The 22,874-nt window shown below is 39.1% G+C and overlaps 1 protein-coding gene across 1 annotated transcript in view; it reads right to left on the bottom strand.

Annotated features, from left to right (window-relative positions):
* Window positions 1–22,874, bottom strand: part of LOC113026024 (collagen alpha-1(I) chain) — a 125,192-nt gene that overhangs the window by 77,679 nt on the left and 24,639 nt on the right. Inside the window, exons 2-6 of the mRNA XM_026174418.1 lie at window positions 8,106–8,253; window positions 7,669–7,827; window positions 5,416–5,608; window positions 1,862–1,996; window positions 1,402–1,482 (exon numbers count right to left, since the gene is read on the bottom strand). Coding sequence (XP_026030203.1) covers window positions 1,402–1,482; window positions 1,862–1,996; window positions 5,416–5,608; window positions 7,669–7,827; window positions 8,106–8,253 — 716 coding nt within the window. The remainder of the gene's footprint in view (window positions 1–1,401; window positions 1,483–1,861; window positions 1,997–5,415; window positions 5,609–7,668; window positions 7,828–8,105; window positions 8,254–22,874) is intronic.

Here is a 22,874-nt window from a genome sequence, read left to right on the forward strand (position 1 = left end):
AAAAAAAAAAAAAAAAAAAGGTCTTAAATCTGTATTTTCGTGCTGCTGCCAGCAGGAGGCGACTCCTCTAGTTATGAGAAAGCCAGCCTTTGGCTACCTTGATCCATGACATCATTAAGCATTTTCCTGGTGACTCTTCCCAGTTTCTGGAATACGTTGAATAAAACATTATGGCTATGTTCATTGGCTAACTTGTCAGTCACAAGTAGTTAGCTGGGGAAAGTCTGGTTTTCTCAGTTATTTCATTAGATCCAAACTTTGCTTGTCAGATGTGGTTTAAAAACACCAGGACTGCCTCAGTGAAAACCCCTCAAAGCTTCAAAACTCAAAGCTTCATAAAATGCGAATCCACAAACTGGTGAGGGATTTCTTGGTGCCCATATCAATATTTCACATACAACCTATAGTTTGAGCAGTAAGCAGTAAGGAAACAGAACAATATGAGAGATAGTGTTTAGATATTATTTATATAAACAGCAGAGAAAGTTTACAGAATACCAAAAATCCATCAGATCATCCAAAAGCTAATTTACTGGAAATAATCAGGTGACTACTTTAACAACAGGGGGAAATCACTTTTCACACTTCAAATTACTAGTCTGCCTCTTATCAGTGACCCCTAACCCCCTCACTATTCTGTCAAGCTTCTTCACCTCTGCACATAGAAGATGGATGGGGCTCCCTGGCTCCACCCACCTCGGCACGTGTAATGTTGTTCTGCACAAAAGTTGACAGTTTCAGTCCGGTCCTGATGCTCAGAAAACAATACTCTCATTTGAATCCAGATGAGCTGCTGATTGCACATAGTATGGGAATCAGCTGTGCTGATTATTACTTCATTTGAAATATTCAAAATAAAACCACTAATCCAATCCCAAACTGCATTTGGTAAAGATCAAAAGAAATGAGCCATTGCTACAATTTATCAAAGCAGACTTTTAGCCTCAGTGAAGGAATGTGGCCTCTTGCAGGCCACAACAAAGGCCAGTGAGTAGACACACACAGTGTCTCACAGATCAAGCACTTAAACACACATATGCAGCGCACACAACCATGTGAAGTGGACCAGTCAGCCAAAGACAGAGGTGGGACTGCTGGATGAGGCCTCTGACGCCTGAGGCTCAGCACAGCATGGCTAATTAATGACAGACTGTTGCAGACTGACGGACTGTTGGTTTCACAGACACAGACACTAATGGCAAAAAAAAAAAACCTACGTAAACCAGACCAGTGGTCGGTGTATATATACACTGGTTATAAGCTGCCCATAGTCTGTCACTACAGCACTGGGCGACAGCTGTGAAACCAGGTAACTGCACTTTTTCACTGTTTCTAACATGCGAATTAAAAGTGAATTTCTGGTTAACAATTAACACTTAAGACACCCAATATCCTACTTACAGTTCGGTCAAAGCTCAAAAAAGACTTGTCCTTTGCATCCCCCAGCAGGTTCTCCAGGTCATTTGAGGACAACAGTATATTCTGTGTGGAAACAGAGGCAACAATTTCTAAATAAAAAAACCACAATCAAAGACTGTTCAAGCCTGCACTGATGAACAACCAAACACTCACGAGTTGTTAAATTTACCAGACTGGATCAAAACCACAGGAGTCAGTGCAGTTTTTATTTTAAATCCTCTGGTGATCTTTCATATTGCTTATATTAAATTATATAGCAGTGCGTGCTGTCAGTGAATTAACTGCAGGAGCCTGAGCGTTTGTGTTGTGGGCTTCAAAAGACATGGATGGCTTCACCTTAAATACCTCAGTGACATGTTGGAGGGCTGCTGTGTATACAAGTCAAAAGAAAATGTTGCTGATTTAATTTCTTTTGCCGTTTCTTTAAATCAGCGTTCCTCACCTGCAGTGGGTTGTTGGTGCGTGGTAAGCGGGGAGGCTTAGGAGCAGTGACACTGCAGAGGGGTGGGTGGTGGCTACAGTGCTGCTGGGCAGCATCTGGATCTCCCATCAGGAAGGCCAGCTGTCGAAGATGACCCTGCACAGAGAAAGTAAAGCGCAACCAAACATGCAGTCTGAAAACACAACGTCAAAAAAGTAAATGTCTCTTCATGTCCTGCTTGTTATCCCTGTGAAATATCAGTTTGGATAGCCTGACATACTAGAAGTTTAACTTAATTTACCTATAACCGAAATGTGGTGATATTAAGTTGCAATATTTGAAACAACAAAATCAAAATATTTTAATATTCATTTTCAAAAAACCTTTCCTCATCTATGTTACATGTGATGAAGAAAGCTTTTAAGGAAATCTGAGAAGCCTAAAATTACCATGCCAAGTTCTAGCTCACTTCTACAGAGGAACATTATTAAGGATCCTAACTGGAAGCATTACAAACTGGAATGGGATGTCCATGACTAAATACCAGAAGGCACTGAAACTGCCCAGAAGATCACCAACACCCATCTACTGAGCATTAGTGATACTGGTGAGGTAAGACATCTGCAGAGAGCCTGAGGCACACTAACAATCAACAGTCACCCCTGATGCTATCCAGCAAAGCATACAGAAGCTTCTACTGCCAAACGGCCAGACATTAGAACATACTCCACCATATTTATGTATTCCTTTAAAATGTTGTCAAAAGAAACTTTACATCTGCAGTTTTAATTATACAATCTTGTATTGCAGAAATATTCAGCAGCACTTCAATAACTACACCTGAACATGTAGCAACAACCTGCTTTGTGATAAATTTTAGTCCGATGAAAGTGAGAAGTTCTACATCTCTGCTGCATTTTATAGTCTCAGGAGTGGAAGTATCACAGCATTTTAACAAGAGTTAGAGGTTTTTTTTAACAAAAAGTAACAAGTAATGTTAAGGACCCCAATACAGAATGTGAAGATAATGAAACCCAAATGAACAGACAAAAGCCGTCAGGTGAACACACACACACACACACACACACACACACACACACACACACACACACACACACACACACACACACACACACACACACACACACACACACACACTTTACTGCAGGTCATGCATTTCACTGCAGTTCCCAGGGTCCTTTTCCAGTGAATCTCCGTCAGGCCAAGCAAGAAAAACAAATCATGAGCAAACCTCTGTCCTCAGGCTATGTTAATAAGAGTGTGATGGTAGGTGAGAGCATGCCTCTGTGTTTGTGTGAGTGCAGCATGGCATAAGTTCCGTTGTTTAGGAGATAGATGCCCATGACTTTGAGACTTACTGAACCTAAAGTAAGTGAAACCATACATGAATGTTTACAATACATGTAGTAATTACATTGCTTATGCAAATTTGTCGTTGTTTATCCAAATGAAAGCAATGAAGTCCAGGTCCATTTTGGAAAAAGTAAAATGCATTTTAACAAGCTATTTGATCTCAGCTGCTTACAGAAGAAAAGTAAGAGACACACAGTCTGTAAGGACTTTAAGGAAAAGCCATCTGAGAAATGTTATGTTTTATTTAACACAGACCTGTGTTACTGTATATAAAGAGATAGTTTTAGAGATGTTTCATGTCCTTTGAAGAAGAACCAAATCTCAAGTACCTCCGTTAGAAAAATCCCATGATGACCTTGAAATAGACAGGGGATCAAACAACATATGTCTGTTAAACAGATGCATCTGCAGTACATTTTCATGAAGGACAAATATTTCTATTAATGTAATTGGTGATTGAAATATACAACAGACTTTTCTTCAAAAACCAAATGCAGCTGTCACTCCTGGATCTTTACAATGTAGCCTAAAGTATGCAGCGTGTGCATAACTAAAGCAATCATGTACAAGTAATCAAATCCATTTTAAGAGCACACACTTTTGCACTTAGCAAATAACAGATCATTTTGTTTATTTACAGCACAAAGCAAAGCAAAGCACCCAGAAATTCCTGTTTCAACATGCCACACATTTTGCCTCCCTTTAAAATCATTTTTTTATGAGAACCTAATCCAGAACAAACAAAATTATTCTGAGAAGCTCTACTCATGCTGCACTGGATGGCAGTAATAGTTGCATATAAGTGCAGAGTTCATTAATATATGGTTTCACTGTGTCGAACACAAAAGATTGTCCAGAGATAAGACTGTCAGCACCTCAGGGATCTGTCGTCGTGGGATAGATGGATGGAAAATCCGTTTTAATTGTTGCTAAAAACAAATCCAGATGCTACCTCTATAACGCTCGTCCTCACCCCCACTGTGATGCAGTCACTGCCTGCTCTAATCCTCAAGCTATATCCACAAAGCTTGTTATAGCAACTAATATCCACAATGCATTACGGGCCATCAAAATGCTCTTGAGATGCTCACATAAAAGTTTAAAGAACCATCAATGTCACATTTGATAACACAATTCTTAGGAGAAGCCCAGCAGGTGAATGAAAATAAGGAAGCACAGATTAGTGGGGAAAAGAAACAAAATGCAAAAAAGGTATCAAGAAAACAATTTAAAAAAAAAAAAAAAGAGACATCAGCAAACCAAAGACCAAAGACTGAACAGAGGCACACATCCTAAATGAACACCAGGCAGAAGGATAATAAGACACAGGTTAACTAAATCAAGACAATTAAAACAAACAAGAAAAAAAAACAAAAAAAACACGAAAAACATTAAAAACACAGAAGCCCACTTGAAAAAAATAACCTTCGAAATGGTTAACTGGTTGAAAGAGGTCAAAATCAGAGAGCACAGAGGAAGATGCAGAAAACAAAGAAAGCAGAAAAGGCTGAAGAACGTTTTAGCAAAACAAAAGCTAAAGTGAAAACAATCATAGAAGCTAACACCATAAAAACAACAGTGTGACGATGAACAGATCTCCTGAAGATTTGGTTTGGATATCTATCAAGCGAGCTTCCCGTCAATGACTAATACCACTGATTAATCACCAGAACAAGTCCACATGTTTCTGGATCAATTGCATACATCCACATGCTGAATCCATCCATTTTAGTCTGTTTTGGATGCATGAAACACAATAAAATAAATGCAAAAACAAAACATGAACAGTACATGCTTTAGTCAATATACAAGCATGTCTATAGAAAGTTTCTCTGTTTCCAAGCATCTTTGGGTCTGTGATGAAAAGATACATGGGTGGAATGTGTGCTGCTTTCTTTGCTGTTTACTTGTAGAAGGATGAACAGGAATGCATGACTTTTCAAAGTAAAAGAAAATCAACCTACATCACACATGGCCATCTATTTGGAAATAGTTGCTTTAATCTGTTCGTTGCATAGCAAAGTTGTTATTCATATGAAGTGCAACAAGAAACAAATAATAAAACAAATAAATAAAATGCTTTAAATCTAAACAGGACCAATCATACCGGATATTGTCAGGGTCTATGTACAATAAACAGAGGTGTCAGGGCTGGAGCCCCTTCTTTTTTTCATCAGTCAAAAGGTTGCAGAGCCACTTACTTCAAACGGAGTTTCAAAGCTCTCAATAATTCCTCCAACCATGAGCAGACCGTCGGTGCTGATCCCCATGCCGTAGTAAACCCAGTCCACACTCTCCAGCAGAGAGCAGTCCACATAGAGTGCGAGCCGCTTGGCAGCCACACTGATGGCCACATGGTGCCACTTTCCATCAGACAAACCACTAACCGGGAACCTGACAGACAGAGACATGCAGATCATTGGCTTTGTGTCTTAAAGTTCTTGTACGAATGTGATAAAGCAGTTGAGTTCAAAAAATGCTTTGGGCACTGTAATCATAGTAAGATAACTTTGTGTTGACATCTGGGTGCCGTCTAAATCTCAAGGACTCAAAATAAATAAATAAATAAATCTCAAGGACTCCACACATTCTGCATTCTTTCATCAGGCTCAGCCAAACAAACAAACAAACAAACAGAATGAGCTCTTGTTCTCTGAGAAGGTTTAATCATGTCTTTCAGTGTGGGCATGTGTGTAAGTCCTGTGACAGCACATAAAAAAATCAATTACAATACCCAAATTAAATTTGGCTGATCTCCTCTTTAAGGTCAGCTCCTTGTATACTTAGTCTAGTTCCAGCTAGTACTTCATGAAAGTCAGATCCAACCACTTGTATGTCCACTCTGTGATTTAACCAAAGACCTCAAACATTCACAGAATCAAACAGGTCAATTTGATCTCTGGATCTAGCCAAACTCTAATAGTAGAAACCTGATAGACATGCAGCTTTCTGTTAAAAAAGCTGAAATAAAATCATTCATGTGCAAACAGTACAAGATAACTACAGTATCTGTGTATGTCTATCTTTTGGCCCATTTCTGTATGCTGTCTTACACTGATGTATTGCTTCAAGCTTTGTGGTTCTTTTAGAGGAGAAACCTGCCAAGAGTTACCTAATAAATCATTTCTCCAAAGAGACAGCCAAAAGCAGTTATCTTCAAATAGAAACACAGGCTGCAAACAAATATACCTCCACAGAGTTCTCCTTTGTCTAACCAACAAATTTGCATACAATTCTGCTACGAAGCAGGAACGGGCATGAGCTGTTCTCTAATACCTCAACATCTGGAGTTTGTCAGTGATGGGTACAGAAACCATGCACTCACTTGACGGTATCTTGCTGGCGGACTTTTAGCAATTTTACTTAATCACTTCTGAATAATTCCTTTTATCTGCCAAAGAGGTTTCACAGGACTTGACACAAAAATAATTTATACTCAGTTTTAGGGCTGCACAATAAATCATTGCACCATCGAAGATGCGATGTGCAAAACAGTCACGTCACAGGACGTGCAATGTCAAGTACAGCAAATTAGCTTGAACATATCAGACTACAGTTTGATTTTTTTCTCTTGGTGTGTGATACTAAAGGAAAACCTGCATGGTTCTTTCGCCATGACTCATCCAAAACAGGAGACTGTATGACTGTATCACGCCAACTACAGAGTTTTTGGATTGACATGAACTTTACTTATATAACAGTTTATTTAGTGAGTGAAATGCATGGCATGTGTGTACAGAGCAATGCACGTGGAAGAGAGAAAAAACAGAAAAGGGAGATTTGGCTGCCAAAAAGAATGGACTGAAAAGGTGAGCCAATTTATTTATCTAATCAGAGACAGGGCCGGACTTGATCAGATAGAGAGAAAAGTGGCTTGTTGTGCTGGTATCTTTTAGTGCCAGCAATCTCAGTTCCCTTCCTATTTGCCAGTCTGCCCCTTTCCCACCGACAAACTGCAATCCAGGGCAGGTGAGTCACTGCAGCCCTATCAGTCCTTGATTAGAGAGGAGGCCAGAGAAAGGCTATTGATTACAGGTCTGCAATGAACCTGCACCTTTCAGTAGTGGTCTGTGCACTATTCTCCTCGCAGTGCCAAAGCACCTCAGATGTAATTCTGAGGACGTGAGCCATAATGGCAGACCCTCCGCTGCAAGCACAGAAAGGCTTCTTCTTCAGTGATTGCACTGCAGAAACCAATTTTGTAGTAATAAAATTCAACAAATGATTGTTGACACTCATTCCATAAGAATTAAAAGACACTTTTGGGTTGTTTTTTTTCTTCTTTTATTTTGAATTTCTATGCCCATTATGAATGGGTGCATTTATTCCAGATGGTGCCATTTAGAAACCACTAATGAAAATTATTTGATTTTATATTGCCGATATTGTACAGCCCTACTCACTTTCCAAATAATCTGGGTGGAGAAAAAAAAAAAATCAAGAAGTGGACTCACTCATAGTGTCTCTGCTGCGTTCCTATGAAGATGATGGCATGAGCACTGATCCGCAGCTGCAGCATGACATGATTGTCGGCGCTGAGCATAGTGAAGACACTTCGTTCTTCCCTCTGAGGACTTCGCAACTGTACCAGCAAACTGAACTTATCTTCAAACCTAAACACAAACACATCACTTAGCCATATAATTGGTACTCAAAGGATAAATAATACAGCTAAGTCCTCTTTAATAAGTTGCATGTGTGGGCACAAACTGTACTATAAACACCAGTGGATAGAAACATGTTGCTAATTATAATGTCACACAATAAAAATAAACAGAAAACTCACAGGAGGACTGGAAAAAAAGACCATTATGAATTTTTTTCCCTAACTTTACCTTCAACAAGAGCAAGACAGAGCAGGAAAAAGTGAGAGACGAAGAAGACATTTTACCCATCGATGAAGATCTGTCTCAGAGGGAGGGCCAAGGTGGAGTACTGTCCCACCTGCAGGACCAGACACTTGCTCTCACCCACAGTCATGGAGGCATTACTGCTGTTTGTGATATGAAAAGAAAGCTCCTGCAGGATGTTCACTTCATCTGTTGGGAGAAAATAAAGAAAACGATCATAACCTAAAGTAATGATTCTCTAGGTGTTTTAATAATGCACCTCATTGGCAGGGAGGCAACTGTTTCATACCCGCTTCATTTTGATTTCTGTTGTTACTGATAAGAAGGCCCAAGTTTCAAGGTGTACTGCTGTATTTAACCAGAAATTCTGCCTGTACCACATCAGTCAAAACAAAACTGCAGTAATTTAGTTTTGTTGATGTGGCTCTGTTCTCACGCCTCCCCAAAAGCAGCAAAAGAATCGCCTCACAACAGAGCAGGCATCAGTGAGAACAGCGATGGCACTGAATAAGTCAGAAATAGCTTGAATAACATGAAATGTTGGAACTAGAGCACTTGAGGGGAGGTGGGTTGTAAAACAGCTTGCAGAGGCAGCCGTAACTGTTGGAAGCTAACACATGTTATAGCCCACCCTAAAGGAAACTCGGCTGTGCATTCCTGCAGAATATAACACGTGACTTACTGAATTTACTTTTTAAAGCCAATCAACTATATTTCAAGTATTTTAACAATTACAAGTCTTGAATTGATTCCTTATATTTTGCTACTGAAATGGGAAAAAGGTGTAACAATTTCTTCAAACCTCTGCAACTGTATATGGAAGTTTGGTATATTAGGCAAAAACAGAGTCTTTATAATTCTAAAGAGTCAATATTTAGTATGACCACTTTAACACAGCCTATTCTCTTAGTACCGAGTAGTAGTCTTCACAAATAGTTCTCCAGGCTTCTTAAAGGTCATTCAAAGCTCTTCTTTGGACGTTGGCTGCCTTGTGTTCTGTTCTCTGTCAATATAATCCTACACTGCTACAGTAATGTTGATGTCCGTGCTCTAGGGAGACCAATCAATGACTGACAGTCTCACGTGGTGAGATAGATGCTGAAAACTGAAGTTGTTGATAATCAGACACTTTCCAGATAGATTTTGATCCAACATGGAATACTGGGTGCATTTCTTTGAATTCATAATTTCATACATTTTGATTTGGATCTCCAAAACTACTGGTGGAAATGCAGCCCCAAACCACAACTCATCACTCTATCAAACCTTTTGCCACATGATTTTCAGTCCAGATCTTGCATAATTTGGCATACCGCAGCCTCTTCTCCCTTTTCTTGAGTAGATGGATGGCTGTCAAGAAGCCATCCATCCACAGTGACCATTTCTGATGAAGCTACAGATCTTTGGGAATCACCTTGTTGGTGCAAAAAAAAAAAAAAAAAAAAACCCCAACATTTTTTGCCTGTTAAATTATATTGTCTTTGACATTTTTCAACTAATTACTACTGCTCAGTTCAACTTTAAAAAATATACAAGAAAGTCTGGCTACGTGGAAGCAAAACATTAAGAAATGAGGGTTTTTGCACAGTACTGTACTTTATCTATCTATGCCTAATCAACAAGGTGTGCTGCAGTAACTTCCTATTGTTTTCATCACACTAACGTGCACCTGTACCTGTAAACAAAAACATTTTTTACCTTCCTTAATAAGCCCATCTATACAAAACCAGGCCCATAACAAAATCCTCTTTTCAGCGTAATGTGGAAGAATTTGGCCTGCACAGGGCATTGAGCTCAACCCCATCCAACATCCGTGAGATGAAGGCTCAAGTGTCCACATACTTTTGGTCATGTAATATAAGCGTTTCAAGATTAATGCATCCAGGCGGCGACCATGTGTGTTGTAGGCGCACCAAATCATTCAGTCTGCTAGAACTTAAGAGAAACCTTAGCATGCTGTGAACACAGCACTCACTGTTGGCATTACTAAAAAGCGGAAACCACTTGCGGTGCTGTTGCCTTTTAACGCTGCAGAGGGCTGTTACATATTTTAACCTGTTTTTTTTTTTTCTCTCTTTCTCTTTCTGCTGCCTTACAGTACTAAACAGTGTTTTACCCCTCCCCCATTGGCTTATTTTCTGTCATTAGATAGACATTACCACATGTGAGCAGGTAAAGTGCCATTCGTCACGACTTGCCCACAGGTGGGCTCGTTCATTACTCTGTACTTGAAGAACTCCTTTCAGAGGATTATGAACGCAGCTTTTCATCACATTTGGAGAAACTGAGTCACCGTTCTTAAGAAGACTGGCATTGTTGTATGGTGGTCACACACTCACCTGGGAGCTCACTGAGATCCCTTTAAACCAAAATGCCAATGTCATTACATAAGGTGCAGGCCTAAGATTAATTATGCTAACAGAGTAGGAGTATTTGAGCATGATGTGAGAGATAAAAACCTAACTAAAGATCACTGTCTGAATGATTTACATGAGCACACAACAGCAAGGGTGATTTAGACTTTTTTTTTGAAGATACATAATTATTCCAGCAGAATAAACGGATTTTTTAAAAAAATAGTTTATTTTTTAATTGATAAATCTGTGTCTGTCAGCCCCATCGTAGACCCACAGGCTCTGTCCTGCTGGCAGCAGAGCTGCACAAATCACCGCTCGACGAGTGCAGCATGATCACACTCTTCTGCTCGGAGGAAATACATTTCTGACAGACCCAGTGTCACATCAGCAATTTCAACATAAAATCACTTAGAAGTAAAGAAGGCAGAAAGAACTAAAACAGGCAGATGATAAAAGAATCAGAAATTAAAGTAACAAGAGGTAAAGCGCATAAAAGCAGCTGGTGCAAGCATTTTACTTAAATAACCAAGTGAACAGATACACTCATTGACCCCTTTGTTTCTAATGAGCCAGTTCATTGGAAGTTACTTGGAAAACAAAGTCAAGACGACCTGCTGAAAGTTCAAAGTGAGCATCAGAATGGGGAAAAAAGGTGATGTAAATGACTTTGAATGTGGCCTGGTTGCTGGTGCCAGATGGGCTGGTCTGAGTACTTCAGAAACTGCTGATCTCCTGTGATTTTCCCACCATTTCTGAGGTTTACAAATAATGGTCTAAAAAGGAAAAATTATCCAGTGAGTGGCAGTTCTCCGAGTGAAAATGCTTTGTTAACACTAGATTTACTAAACCTGCGCAAATCCCCTGAACCTAAAACCTCCGAGAATTACTGACTTTTTTATTTTCTGGTGCAAGTCCCAAGGTGTTATTCACCCCTGCTGAGGTTTTCGCAGGTCGTCAGCTCGATTCTCCTCCTGCTTTTGTTGTGAAAACCACCCATTATCTTTGAGGCCTGGCACATTTGCATTTGTTGACTCATTTGTTGACTAGCTCAGATCCAAGGCAGGAGAAAAATCTGTGTTACAACCCTCAAAAATGCCTGCCGTATCTGTACAAAATATCCCACACATTGACTGACCTGCAAATATGAAAGACGCATTTACAATATATGGAAATACAAGTCTGTTTAATTTATAAAAAAATGTGTGAAAACAGAATGAAAAGTTGCTAATACAATGACATGAGTGACATGTGTGATCACTCCAGCTTTACATGTTCCCTCCTCTGCCTGTTCCTGTAAAAATAGCAAAAATTAATTAAATAAATAAATTCTGTCCCTCAGTTCAGTTTTTTTGCAACACGGCAAAAGACAGCACTGTGTGGGTAGAGGGGGACATTGGAATGCCCAGTGCAGTAGTCGCTCGTGCTTCACTGCGCAAGCTGGACCCACAGAGGTCTGCTAAGGTTTGTCATTGCCATAGTACATATCCATCCATCCATCCATCCATTCGCTTCCGCTTATCCTTTTCAGGGTCACGGGGGGGCGTTGGAGCCTATCCCAGCTGTCATAGGGCGAAAGGCGGGGTACACCCTGGACAGGTCGCCAGTCTGTCGCAGGGCCAACACACAGGGACAGACAACCATTCACACTCACATTCACACCTAGTGGCAATTTGGATTATCCAATTAACCTATCCCCACAAGCTGCATGTCTTTGCATGTCCTTACTTGGGAAAGGACCCTAGTCATCAGAAGGGAGAGAGGCTGGCAGAGAACGTGGTCATGAAACTGATGGAGTCGTTTTTGGATGATGGGAGAAATGTCACAACGGACAATTTATTTCACTGTCAATGTCACAGGCTGTTGCAACGCAAAACAACATTGCTGGGCACGGTGAATAAAGTCCGGCGTGAAGTTACTCAATTTGCAAAAGACACTGCACAGCGAGAGGCACTCTCCATTTCAATGCTTAGAAGTGGCAGTGTCTCCTTGACAATTTATGCACCTAAAAAAAAAACAAGACTGTGTGTGTTCTCAGTTCCATGCACCAAGACGTGACGATCGGTGATGGCAGAAAGAGGAAACCCAACACGGACAGACTATAACCACATGAAGGTATGTGAATGTGTGTATAATTTTACACCAGTGCTACAATGTTTTCTGATGGGTGCTATACAGGCCTATAGAAAAAACCATATACTCATGACTCTCTCTCTCTGCTTTTACAGTGTGGTGTAGACGTGTTGGACCAAATGGCGCAGATGTACTCCGTAAGAGCAGCAACACGCAGGTGGCCAGTAGCGGTTTTCTACAATATGCTGGACCTGGCGGCAGTGAATGCCTACATTTTGTACAAGGCATGTTTCTGAGTCTTATAGCCAAGGAACTTCGTTGCCGATTCATGCAGCACAAGGTAATATTAGCACAGAGGCAGGCTGCTGAAGCTGCTGTGGCTGCTGCTGTGCCAGGGACTGTAAAGACAACGCAGTGCCAGGTGCAAGAGCGCTGCAACAGAAATCGCAGCAGGTTTACCTGTGCAACATGTCAGAAATTCACCTGTGCCAAATGCAGGGATGATGGACACTGGATCTGCAAACGCTGTAAAGTTTGAAACACTTTGAAATAAAACATACGTGTGTACCCATATATTGTGAAAGTGTGTATTTTGTATCGATACGGCAGGAATTTCTGAAGGTTGTAACACAGAGGTTTGGCCTGCCTTGGATCTGAGTACACAAATGTTACGCGCGCACACACACACACACACACACACACACACACAGCAAATCTGCATTTGTTAGTCCCACAACTGGAAAATCTGCATTGTCATTGCAGAAAAGTGGACAGTGCAAGACAAAAGCAGCAAAAATTAAAACTGTACCAAGAGTACAGTATAAAAAGTGGACTATACAAACAATCTGGAGACATAAATATGGACACGTGCATATTATGTATATGTACAACACTGTGTATATATCTTTATGGACAGGCATACAATGTAGTGACAAGGATTGACAAGAACTAATATTGCATATGAGAAATATTGCACATAGAATCTACCAAGGTGTATTGTAGGCTCCAGGTACTTTGAGTCTGACAACGATTGGAAGGAAAGACCTTCTGGATCTCTCCTGGTTGGCAGTTGGGGAAGGGTGTGTTTGCACAACAAAAGCAGGAGAGAAAGCAGCAGAAAATCTCAGCGGGGTGCTAGGAGGTGTTAGGTTCAGGGAATTTACGCAAACTTGCGTAGGGTTAGTAAATCTAGTAGTAGGGACTTGCACCAAGGAAAAAAAGGGTCAGTAATTCTACAGAGGTCAGAGGACAATGGCCAGACTGCTTTGAGTTGAATGAATCCTTAGGCTGAACACCCACCTAAGGACTCAGCCTAAGGACCAAACAGTGAGTTTCGATGAAATGCTTTGTAATAACGAAAACTTTAAAAAGACAGGGAGTGAGCAAATGAACAGTAGTAGTGGAGTGATATAAGACCACCTGTTTGACCTTTTAAGTGTCCAACAGCTACTCTAGGCATAAATCTGCAAGTCATGCAGGGTTGCTTAGACTGGAAAACAGTAAGTAACAAAAGTCAGTGCAGGATGAGATGAATGTATGCTGACCTAAATCCAACACTCATTATGTTTCAGTCCATCTGATGTTATCAGGTTGCACCTCAGAATGTTCAAGAACTCAGCGATGCAGTGATCCTGATCTGGGAGGAGAAACCGCAGGACACCATTCATTGTTTCATTATGGGCATGCCCCAACTTCAGGCATGTATACAAGCATGTGGGGACTGCACAAAGGCATGAGCAACACTTTGAGTTGCTGCAGTGAAACTTCCGCAAAATGGACCAGCCTGCTGCCTCATTTCTCCACTTTGATTTTTGGGTGTCTTTGAATTCAGCCCTTTCCAGGTTGATAATTTTCATTTCTATCAAACAATGTGGAATCCTTTCATTCCTTACACATTACCCAGTCTATATCAATATAGATATCGCACATGATCTTTTTCCTTTTGAGAACTGGTGTGTCCTTTTCTTTTGAGCAGTGTATTCCATCTACCTTTAAAAATAACAATACTATAACCCAGATGGCGCAGTCAAGATTGTGGCATCGATGATGTTACAATGTCATTCTTCCATAATAATGTAATCACGTGTATCTTAAACATGTCACAGGAGATCAGCAGTTTGTGGTTAATTATTAGGAAAACCAGGCATTTACCAGGGTTTGTTTTGATTCAAAATTACATAATCTTGAAACAATTTAAAATTTGCACCGAAGCACAATAATAATATTAACATCAGTCACACAAACCACAAAGTCTTCTGTCACAGATTGACCTATGAGAAACTGCTGAAGCTACAGTATCTAAATAAGCAATAATTTATAGCCCCAGGAATTAGAAAAATTTTCCCACACAGTTGCTGATCTAATGTGCTGATGGTCTTTATTAAGCCCCAGTTGTGTGTGAGCATTCAAGAAAAAAACGTTTTGTGTGCCAACAAAGTGCCCTTAAGGAAAACCTTCCCCCAGCGCCGTAATGAAAGGATCAAGCCATTACGACAGGGCGGGGGTGAAGAGGAGGGAGGGAGGGAGAGAACTGCTGCCAATCATGTCTGTTCTGTTTCCTGCAAAAGTAAAACAGATGTTTGACGCCTTCAAATGTGTGAACACTAAGGACTCTTAGGGTTAGTCCAGTCTTTGGGAAACTGCTATTTACCCTATGTAGCCACAGACTAAGATTTTCTATATGATTCAATATTTCAGTGGCCAGTTACTGGGCCGATGTTTTGAATTAAAATTAAAATTCAGTGACTCGCCCAAGATGTTGTCATTCAGTTTGACCAATTAGGGCTCATCCAATTATTCATCTTAAAGTTGTGTGGAGTTCAGCTCGGTCCTAAATTAAGATATTCATCTTTGCTGCTTGTGCTTTTAAGTTATTACTCATCAAAATTCCCCGATACCTTTCTTTTCCAGTTTCCCTTTTAAGATTTTACACCCAGCTCCATGCATGCACCAGGCAAGAACATTGCTAGTGTCTTGAGGGGTTAACACACAGATGACAAACACCTCAGAAAGACCAGAAATACTTCTTTTGCTTTATGTCCTCCGACTGAAGCTCAGTACTGGCAGGTGAAAAGAAGCAGGTGTGCCCTGGAGCCAAAAAAGGACAATTGAAGAGTCTGTTGGGTGGTCAAACAACACCCCCTCTGTGAAGCCAGGCTTCTCAACTGCCATCAAGTGTGGCCATTCAGAGCAGGTATAAATACCTCTGCTTTTCAAAAATTCTACAAAGGGGCTGGTTATGAGCCTTTCCCCATGTCTCACCTTTAGCTATGAAAACAACAACAGCGCAGAGTGAAGACAAGAGTAACCAAAGAACCTGAAGTTGGAATTTATTTTCGCCTAACATGTTTTGTGCATATCTTAAAGCTGAATTGGGATTCCCATGCTGTAATTTTAAATATTTTGTTACTATATAACACCAGATAACTTTGTCTTCTTATGCATCCCAACAGTAAAACACATGACAGCCATCCTGTTGTATTCTGATCTAGAAAAGACCAGTCAATGTGTTGGACTAAACTGGCATATAACCAGTTTTTTATTTTTTTAATTTTATTTTTTAATTTTCAAGAACAGTGCAACAAATACAAACAAACAAACAAAACAAAACAAAAAAGAAAAGGAAAGAAAAAAAAACACATACATGGGGAGAGTTTCCTTCCTCTTCCACTGAAGAGGAAGGAAAAAGCATAAGATATATATTATATATAAGAGTAAATCAAGGGTTACAGTTTTTCGGCAACGTTGGGGTGCCCGACTCCTCCAAAGATCAAAGATCCTTGTTTGCCACTTTGCTAGCCTAATTATTTATTGTTATAGTAATTTTTATTATTATTCTTGTTACTATTATTATTAGCAATTTATCTATTATTATTTAATATATATGCTTTTACGTATATAGTTACCGGTAAGTTAATATGGGTCAGCTGCACCAGCGCCACTGGGACAACAGGGCCCCCGGAAACCCATGTATCAATCATACTTCCAAAACCTTACAAAAAGTCAGATCTTGTTGGTTTAACATATTCAGTCCATTTTGACCACTGTTCATAGAACTTGGATGACAGTTTTTCCATGTTGTAGATTTCATTGATTATATTGATCCAGTCCTCCTGTGATGGTGGTTCGACCTTTAACCATTTCCTTGTAATTGCCTTTTTGCTAGCAATCAAAACAATTGCCAACAATCTTATACCAGACTTCTCCCAATTTTGCATATTTACATCCCCCAAATATATACACTGAAATGAACAGGGGATTTTAACTCCAAAAACGTTATTTATATGATTACAAATATAGGACCAAAATGACCTTAGTACATTACATTCCCAGAAGATATGATAATGATTGGCCCCAGAGGTTCCACAAAGCCTCCAACACGAATCACCGCTTCCCTGGTGCCTTTTTTGAATTGGTGTAATAAAGTATCTCATTAGGTTTCTCCATCCAAACTCTCACCATGTATTGGAGATTGTTGTGGTCCACTGCAGTTGACACATTTTTGCCCAGTTTTCACTATGAATAAGTACACTGCCTTCCGTCTCCCAGCTTCTCTTACTGTATTCTGAGTTGATCACTTTGGCATGCTGGATTGACTTATATAGTTTGGATATCATGCGACTCAGATAATGGGATTTTAATAGTGTGGAAAAAGATTCCACAAAACCCAATTCACTGTTTTCCATTATAATTTTAATGTTTTGATCAAAGTAATGCCTGACTTGTAGATACCTATAAAAATTATCTTGACCCAATCTATATTTTTGTTTTAATGTCTTGAAACTCAAAAATGTCCCCTCATGGGCCAAAGAGTAATTTGTAGTTAAACCTTTTGAGACCCACATCCTAAACCTATTATCGTGAATATTGGACAGAAAATCAGAGTCATAAGCAATCCATCTCAGTTTCCTAGCTGCTTTCTCCAGCCCACTTGTTTGAATAACTCCATCCCAACATTTTAGGAGAGAATCGTACATAAAACCACCCAAGATTTTATTTTATTTCTACGCTTTGTCTTATGTATTGACTTAAAGGTTCAACAAATAGAGAAAACAGAAGTGCAGAGGTCCCACATCCGTGACGGGTTCCTCGTTCTAGTCTGATAGATTTTGTCAAGTGGTCTAGTGTATAGTGCAGCGACTGTGTCAATTATACCGGAATGGAAGCCAAATCTGGCTTTTTATGCATCCAAACTTATCATAAGTGTTTCCAGATTACTTTTTCTTTTACATATTTCATAATCAATAAAGTTTTCCTAATATTGTCCTGAGTTTGTCTTTGTCTAATAAAACCAGTTTGGTCTTTATGGATGGTAAAAAGTTTTTAACCAATATTAAGTACACTTACTGGTATTATGTAATTCCCACATTCTAATTTGTCTTTATTCTCTTTAGGAATTATAGAAATTATAGCCTCATTCCATGAAGGTGGTCTAGTTTTTTTTTCCAACACCCAGTTGAATGTTTTTACCAATGTTGAGACTAGTTGTTCTTTCATAATTTTGTACCATTGTCAATTAAATCCCTCTGACCCAGGGACCTTACCATTTTTTAGTCTTTTAATGGCCTGTTCAACTTCTTCTTTAGTTATGTATGATATGAATCTCATATTTTGGTCGTTTGTAACTTGGCACAGCTCCAATTTTGCTAAAAATATTTCAATGGCTTCCTTACTGCTACATTCTTTGGGTTGGGAATACAGTTTTTGATAGTAATGTAAAGTAAAGCATTCTTTGATTTTTTTCAGGGTTAGTTTCTATCCTATTTCTTACTGGATGTTTAATTTTGTGAATTGTTCTTTCTGCCTGTTGTTTTCTTAACCTGTACGACAGAAGTTTTAATGTTTTAATGCCTCCTGTGTCATAATACCGTTGTTTTGTAAATAGAAGGTTCTTTTGAACCTCTTCTGTGTTTATTGCATCTATCTACTTCTGTACTTCTTTTATTTTTTTATCCTGGCTGAATTACATAGTGAAACTGAGTTTTCTTTCACTAGTTTTCTAAGTTTACTTTCTAGCTCATGTAGCTTTTGCTTTCTGCGCTTCTTTAACACAGAGGAGATGGCTATGATCTTACCACGAACTACTGCTTTTATTAAGGCATCCCATAATATTACTGGTGAAACCTCACCATTATCGTTGTATTCTAAGTAAGATTGAATTTCTAATTTCAATGTGTCTTTAACTTATTCAGAATGTTTGCATTTATCCTCCAAATAGTAGATTTTGTTTCAATAGCTATGTTAAGTGTCAAGTACACAGGCTCATGATCTGAAATGGTACAAGTACCAAAGTCATATTCAACTAATCTGCATCTATCGCTTTTAAACTTCAGGAAAAGGTCAATTCAGGAGTAAACATTGTGCACGGAGGAATAGTGGGTACAGTCCCGTACAGTAAGGTTATGTTCCCTCCATATATCCACTATCCCAAGTAGGGCTTTTCGATATAACGATATATATCGGATGATGATATAAAAACGTCTATCGTTTCATTTTGCATTTGTTATGCATTGCCTTTAGCAACAACAACGGTAACACCATCGCGTGTCCGCTTGTTTATTTTCCACATAAACCTTTCACAATAAAGCTCAAGATCCTGTTGAGACTTGAATCACGAATCACGTGAAAGAGGATGCAGTTTTTACCGATGAGAAGCAAAAAAGGAGCCGCCAGGTGCTAAAAAATAAACCTTAGACTCAAACGTTAGAACAGGCTTTTCCCTGCAGCACGTCGTGTAATAAATACTCACAAAGAAAACGGCGGCCGTTACAACTTATGTCTAAAAATGTGTAGTTTCATGCATCGGTAAAACACTCGACTCCAGATACACGACGCCCAGCTGGAAACACCTCAGCTGCCCGAGATTCACAGAATTTACAGAAAATGTTAAATTTTTGTGATTTATATCGTTATCGGACGATAGATGTTTTATATCGGGATATGAGATTTTGGTCATATCGCACAGCCCTAGCTCTTTCATGTAATTATTAACCTTTTTACTAATACTTTTACTTATACTTTTAGTATTAGTAAAAAGGTTAATACCTTTTACTTATTAGTAAGTAAAGGTCTTTGTCCTCCCATTGGAACTATCCATTTTAGGATGCAGGCTTATGTTAAAATCGCCCCTGCATATTGGAATTCCTTAACTTTGAGTTGTAAATAGCTCAAGCACCTGTTTATAAAATGCCCAGTCACTACCTGGAGGCATATATACACTTAGCAGACTCACTAAGACTCCATCTATTTTACCCTTAACCATAATGTATCTTCCCTCCTTATCTTTATGCTCAGAAATAAAATCAAAATTACTTTATTGGAAATCAAAATTGCTACCCCTGTACGTCTCCCAGAGCTATGTGAGGAAAAATATATCTTGGAGTATCCCATTCTGTTTAATTTTGTATGTTCACTATCAGTGAGATGAGATTCCTGTATATATGCTATCTGAACCTTATTCCTTTTTAATTGCGATAACATTTTTGATCTTTTAATTGGATTTAGTATGCCATTTATATTTAAAGAGACAAACTTTATAGGTCTACTAGACATCTGACTGTATTACAACCTCATTGGCATGCAACCAACTTAAACTATTTTTGCTGGTATAGCACCAAATCACAACAGTCACGCCAAGGTGCTTTATTTTTGTAAAGTAAAGACCCATCAATAATAGAGAGAAAACCCCAACAATCAAATGACCCCCTTTGAGCATAATAAAACTACTTAGACAGAAAAGTCCACAACTACATTTGGCACAGATGTTAACCAATTAGCAATTGATGGAAGTGAGAAACGAAGCAAACCAGTCTATCATTAAAAAAACTGCAGTACTCCTGATGTCCACTTGAGGCTAACGCCAAAAGCACACACAGCCTGAACACACACAATGTTTTGTCTCTATGAATAGTTTCCCTCTTCGTAACAACTGTGTGAGAGGTAAATTTTTCACGACTCATCTTTCATAATCTGGTTAAAGCTTAAAGTTATGGGTGTGGCTGTTTTACTAGTCAGTCACCTGTGGGTGAAATTCTAGTACGTTATTAGTCTGTTACTTAGCACTAATTAGCAGGTGTCTGTGTGTTAACTTTAGCTGAAAACGTACTCCTCTGGTCCAAATGTGGCACTGTTACTTTTTAAAAACTAGTTCATTATGTTACTTGTAGCATGCCTTTTGCCCTGCTCCTTAACACCTCATGAAATCCACTGTGACATAATTACCAGTTAGCAAGATAAACCTGAAGCTACAGTCCCACACACTGGCACAAATCTCTATCCTAACTCTATCCTCGCACACAAGCTCTTTCTTGTAGTGTGTAATTATTAACACACTGCTGACAGAAAAACTAAAGTGTCAAGGCGATGATATGAAGGCTACAATTCTCCTAACATTGATTTTGTTACCTGCTGATGCTCAGGCTCTGGCTGCTATGCTTGGGACGACATACACGCTGCTCTGGGTTCTTCACTAGCTTTACATTCTGTGCTGATCAGTGTTGGTCAAGTTACTTGAAAAAAGTAATCAGTAACTAATTAATGATTACTTCCCCAAAAAAGTAATCCCGTTACCTTACTGATTACTTATTTTCAAAAGTAATTACTTAGTTACTTTTTAAAAACATGATTTACAACCTGAATAGGTAATAGATCTTTCAGCCCAATACCACTTTTTCTGCATAATCCATCATATAAAACGTAATCAAATGGAAAAGTCTCTTTTTAAAACTTGTTTTATTACTTTTAATGTTTTAACTTTATGCATCAAGCAAAAATTATATGCAACATTCTCTGACTGGAAGAAATTTGTTCAACATTTAAACCTATTTTCTGCACATTCCAGCACATATTTTTTTTTTGTGTGTGTGTTTACACTCACTCTTTCAAATAAATGCAAGTGAAACACAGCAGAAAATAAATAAAATCAAAGACTCAGCAGTCCTGTTGCTCTATTTTCACCTGTATAGCAGGCGGAGGTTTGCCCTGGTGCAGGTGTGCCGCAGCGGTCAGTGGAAGAATCCACAAGTTTCTCTGTGAATTTCACATTGCGTGGTAGCGCACTCGGTGCTTGCTCGGACGTTTAGGGGTTTTTTTTTCGCTGTAAAAAGAAGTTTTCTTCCCACGCAGTGAGCAGCGGACGCTAATGTTTTTGTCACTTTTTACGGAATCAAACTCAAAGTAAGGTCAGTACTTCCACGCTTTAAACGCTGCACGCTCACACTCTCTGCCGCACTCGATATATTATCCATTGTTGATCTGCACACAGCTGTTGCCAAGAACGTCGCACACGCTTACGTCATTGTCATGAGACAATCTCGCAAAAAAACAAAACAAAACATGGTTTTAGTAACGCAGTAACGCAGCGTGCTTACGGGAAAGTAACAGTAATCGAATTACCTTTTTTGCAATAGTAATCCCTTACTTTACCTTACTTTAATCCTTACTTGAAAAAAGTAATCTGATTACAAGGAACACGTTACTGTAACGTGTTACTGCCCATCTCTGGTGCTGATGCTTGCAAAGAGTCGATGTTGTGTGTGAAGTAAAGCACGTTTGTTTTGTGTGCAGTTTTTGTGTTTTGTGCAATAAAGATACAAATAATTTATATCTCTGCTCTTCAGAAGTTGTAGACCCCTCCGCTGTTTTCCTTCTACCTACACACCAACTGAGATCAGCTGACTGTAGTGCACATGTAGGAATAAGAGGCACACTTGACGATCTTTTTTTATTTCTCTCCTCCCACCATCCAACTAAAGAATCTTTGTAATGGAAATAATGAAATAATTGCATTTGTAATTTGATTGCTGAATTTATTAGCGTGTTATAATGTTGCATTACAAAGTAACACTGAAATATGTTCACTTTGGAAAGAAAAAAAAAAACCAGCAAGCAAAACACAAATTTTGCAGAGTTCAGAATCTGAGTGACATCACAGCAGCATTGTACAGTCTGTGTTAACCGTCAACGAAAGGAGGAATTTGGTACTAGCGCTGGCAATGTTAGCAACACTCAGTAAAACTAATCTAACATTGTTTGGTTATTAAAACATGTGATTAATCATTTCAAATGGCTCCTAAATAACATACACAATATTTGCACAGGCAGTGGTTAACCTCATCCACTAGTCTGTGGTCAGTTTTGACTATTTTCTTACTTTAAGACTAGTCAGCTAGTCTATTTTTTTTTAGCCTCGCAATAATCAGCCAGGCAAATAGTTCACACAAATGTCACTATTAGAGAGCTAATTTTGTATATATTGGACTTAAAAAGGAAAAAAAATATGCTCAAGAGTCAGACCAATCCCCAACTTCAAAAGCAAATGAATTTAATATCAACAGCATCACATGATTCTCATGTAAGCAAAGGTTAAACCTTAGGAAGTAAACA

Source organism: Astatotilapia calliptera, chromosome 7 (assembly GCF_900246225.1).
Source record: "Astatotilapia calliptera chromosome 7, fAstCal1.2, whole genome shotgun sequence".
NCBI lineage: Eukaryota > Metazoa > Chordata > Actinopteri > Cichliformes > Cichlidae > Astatotilapia > Astatotilapia calliptera.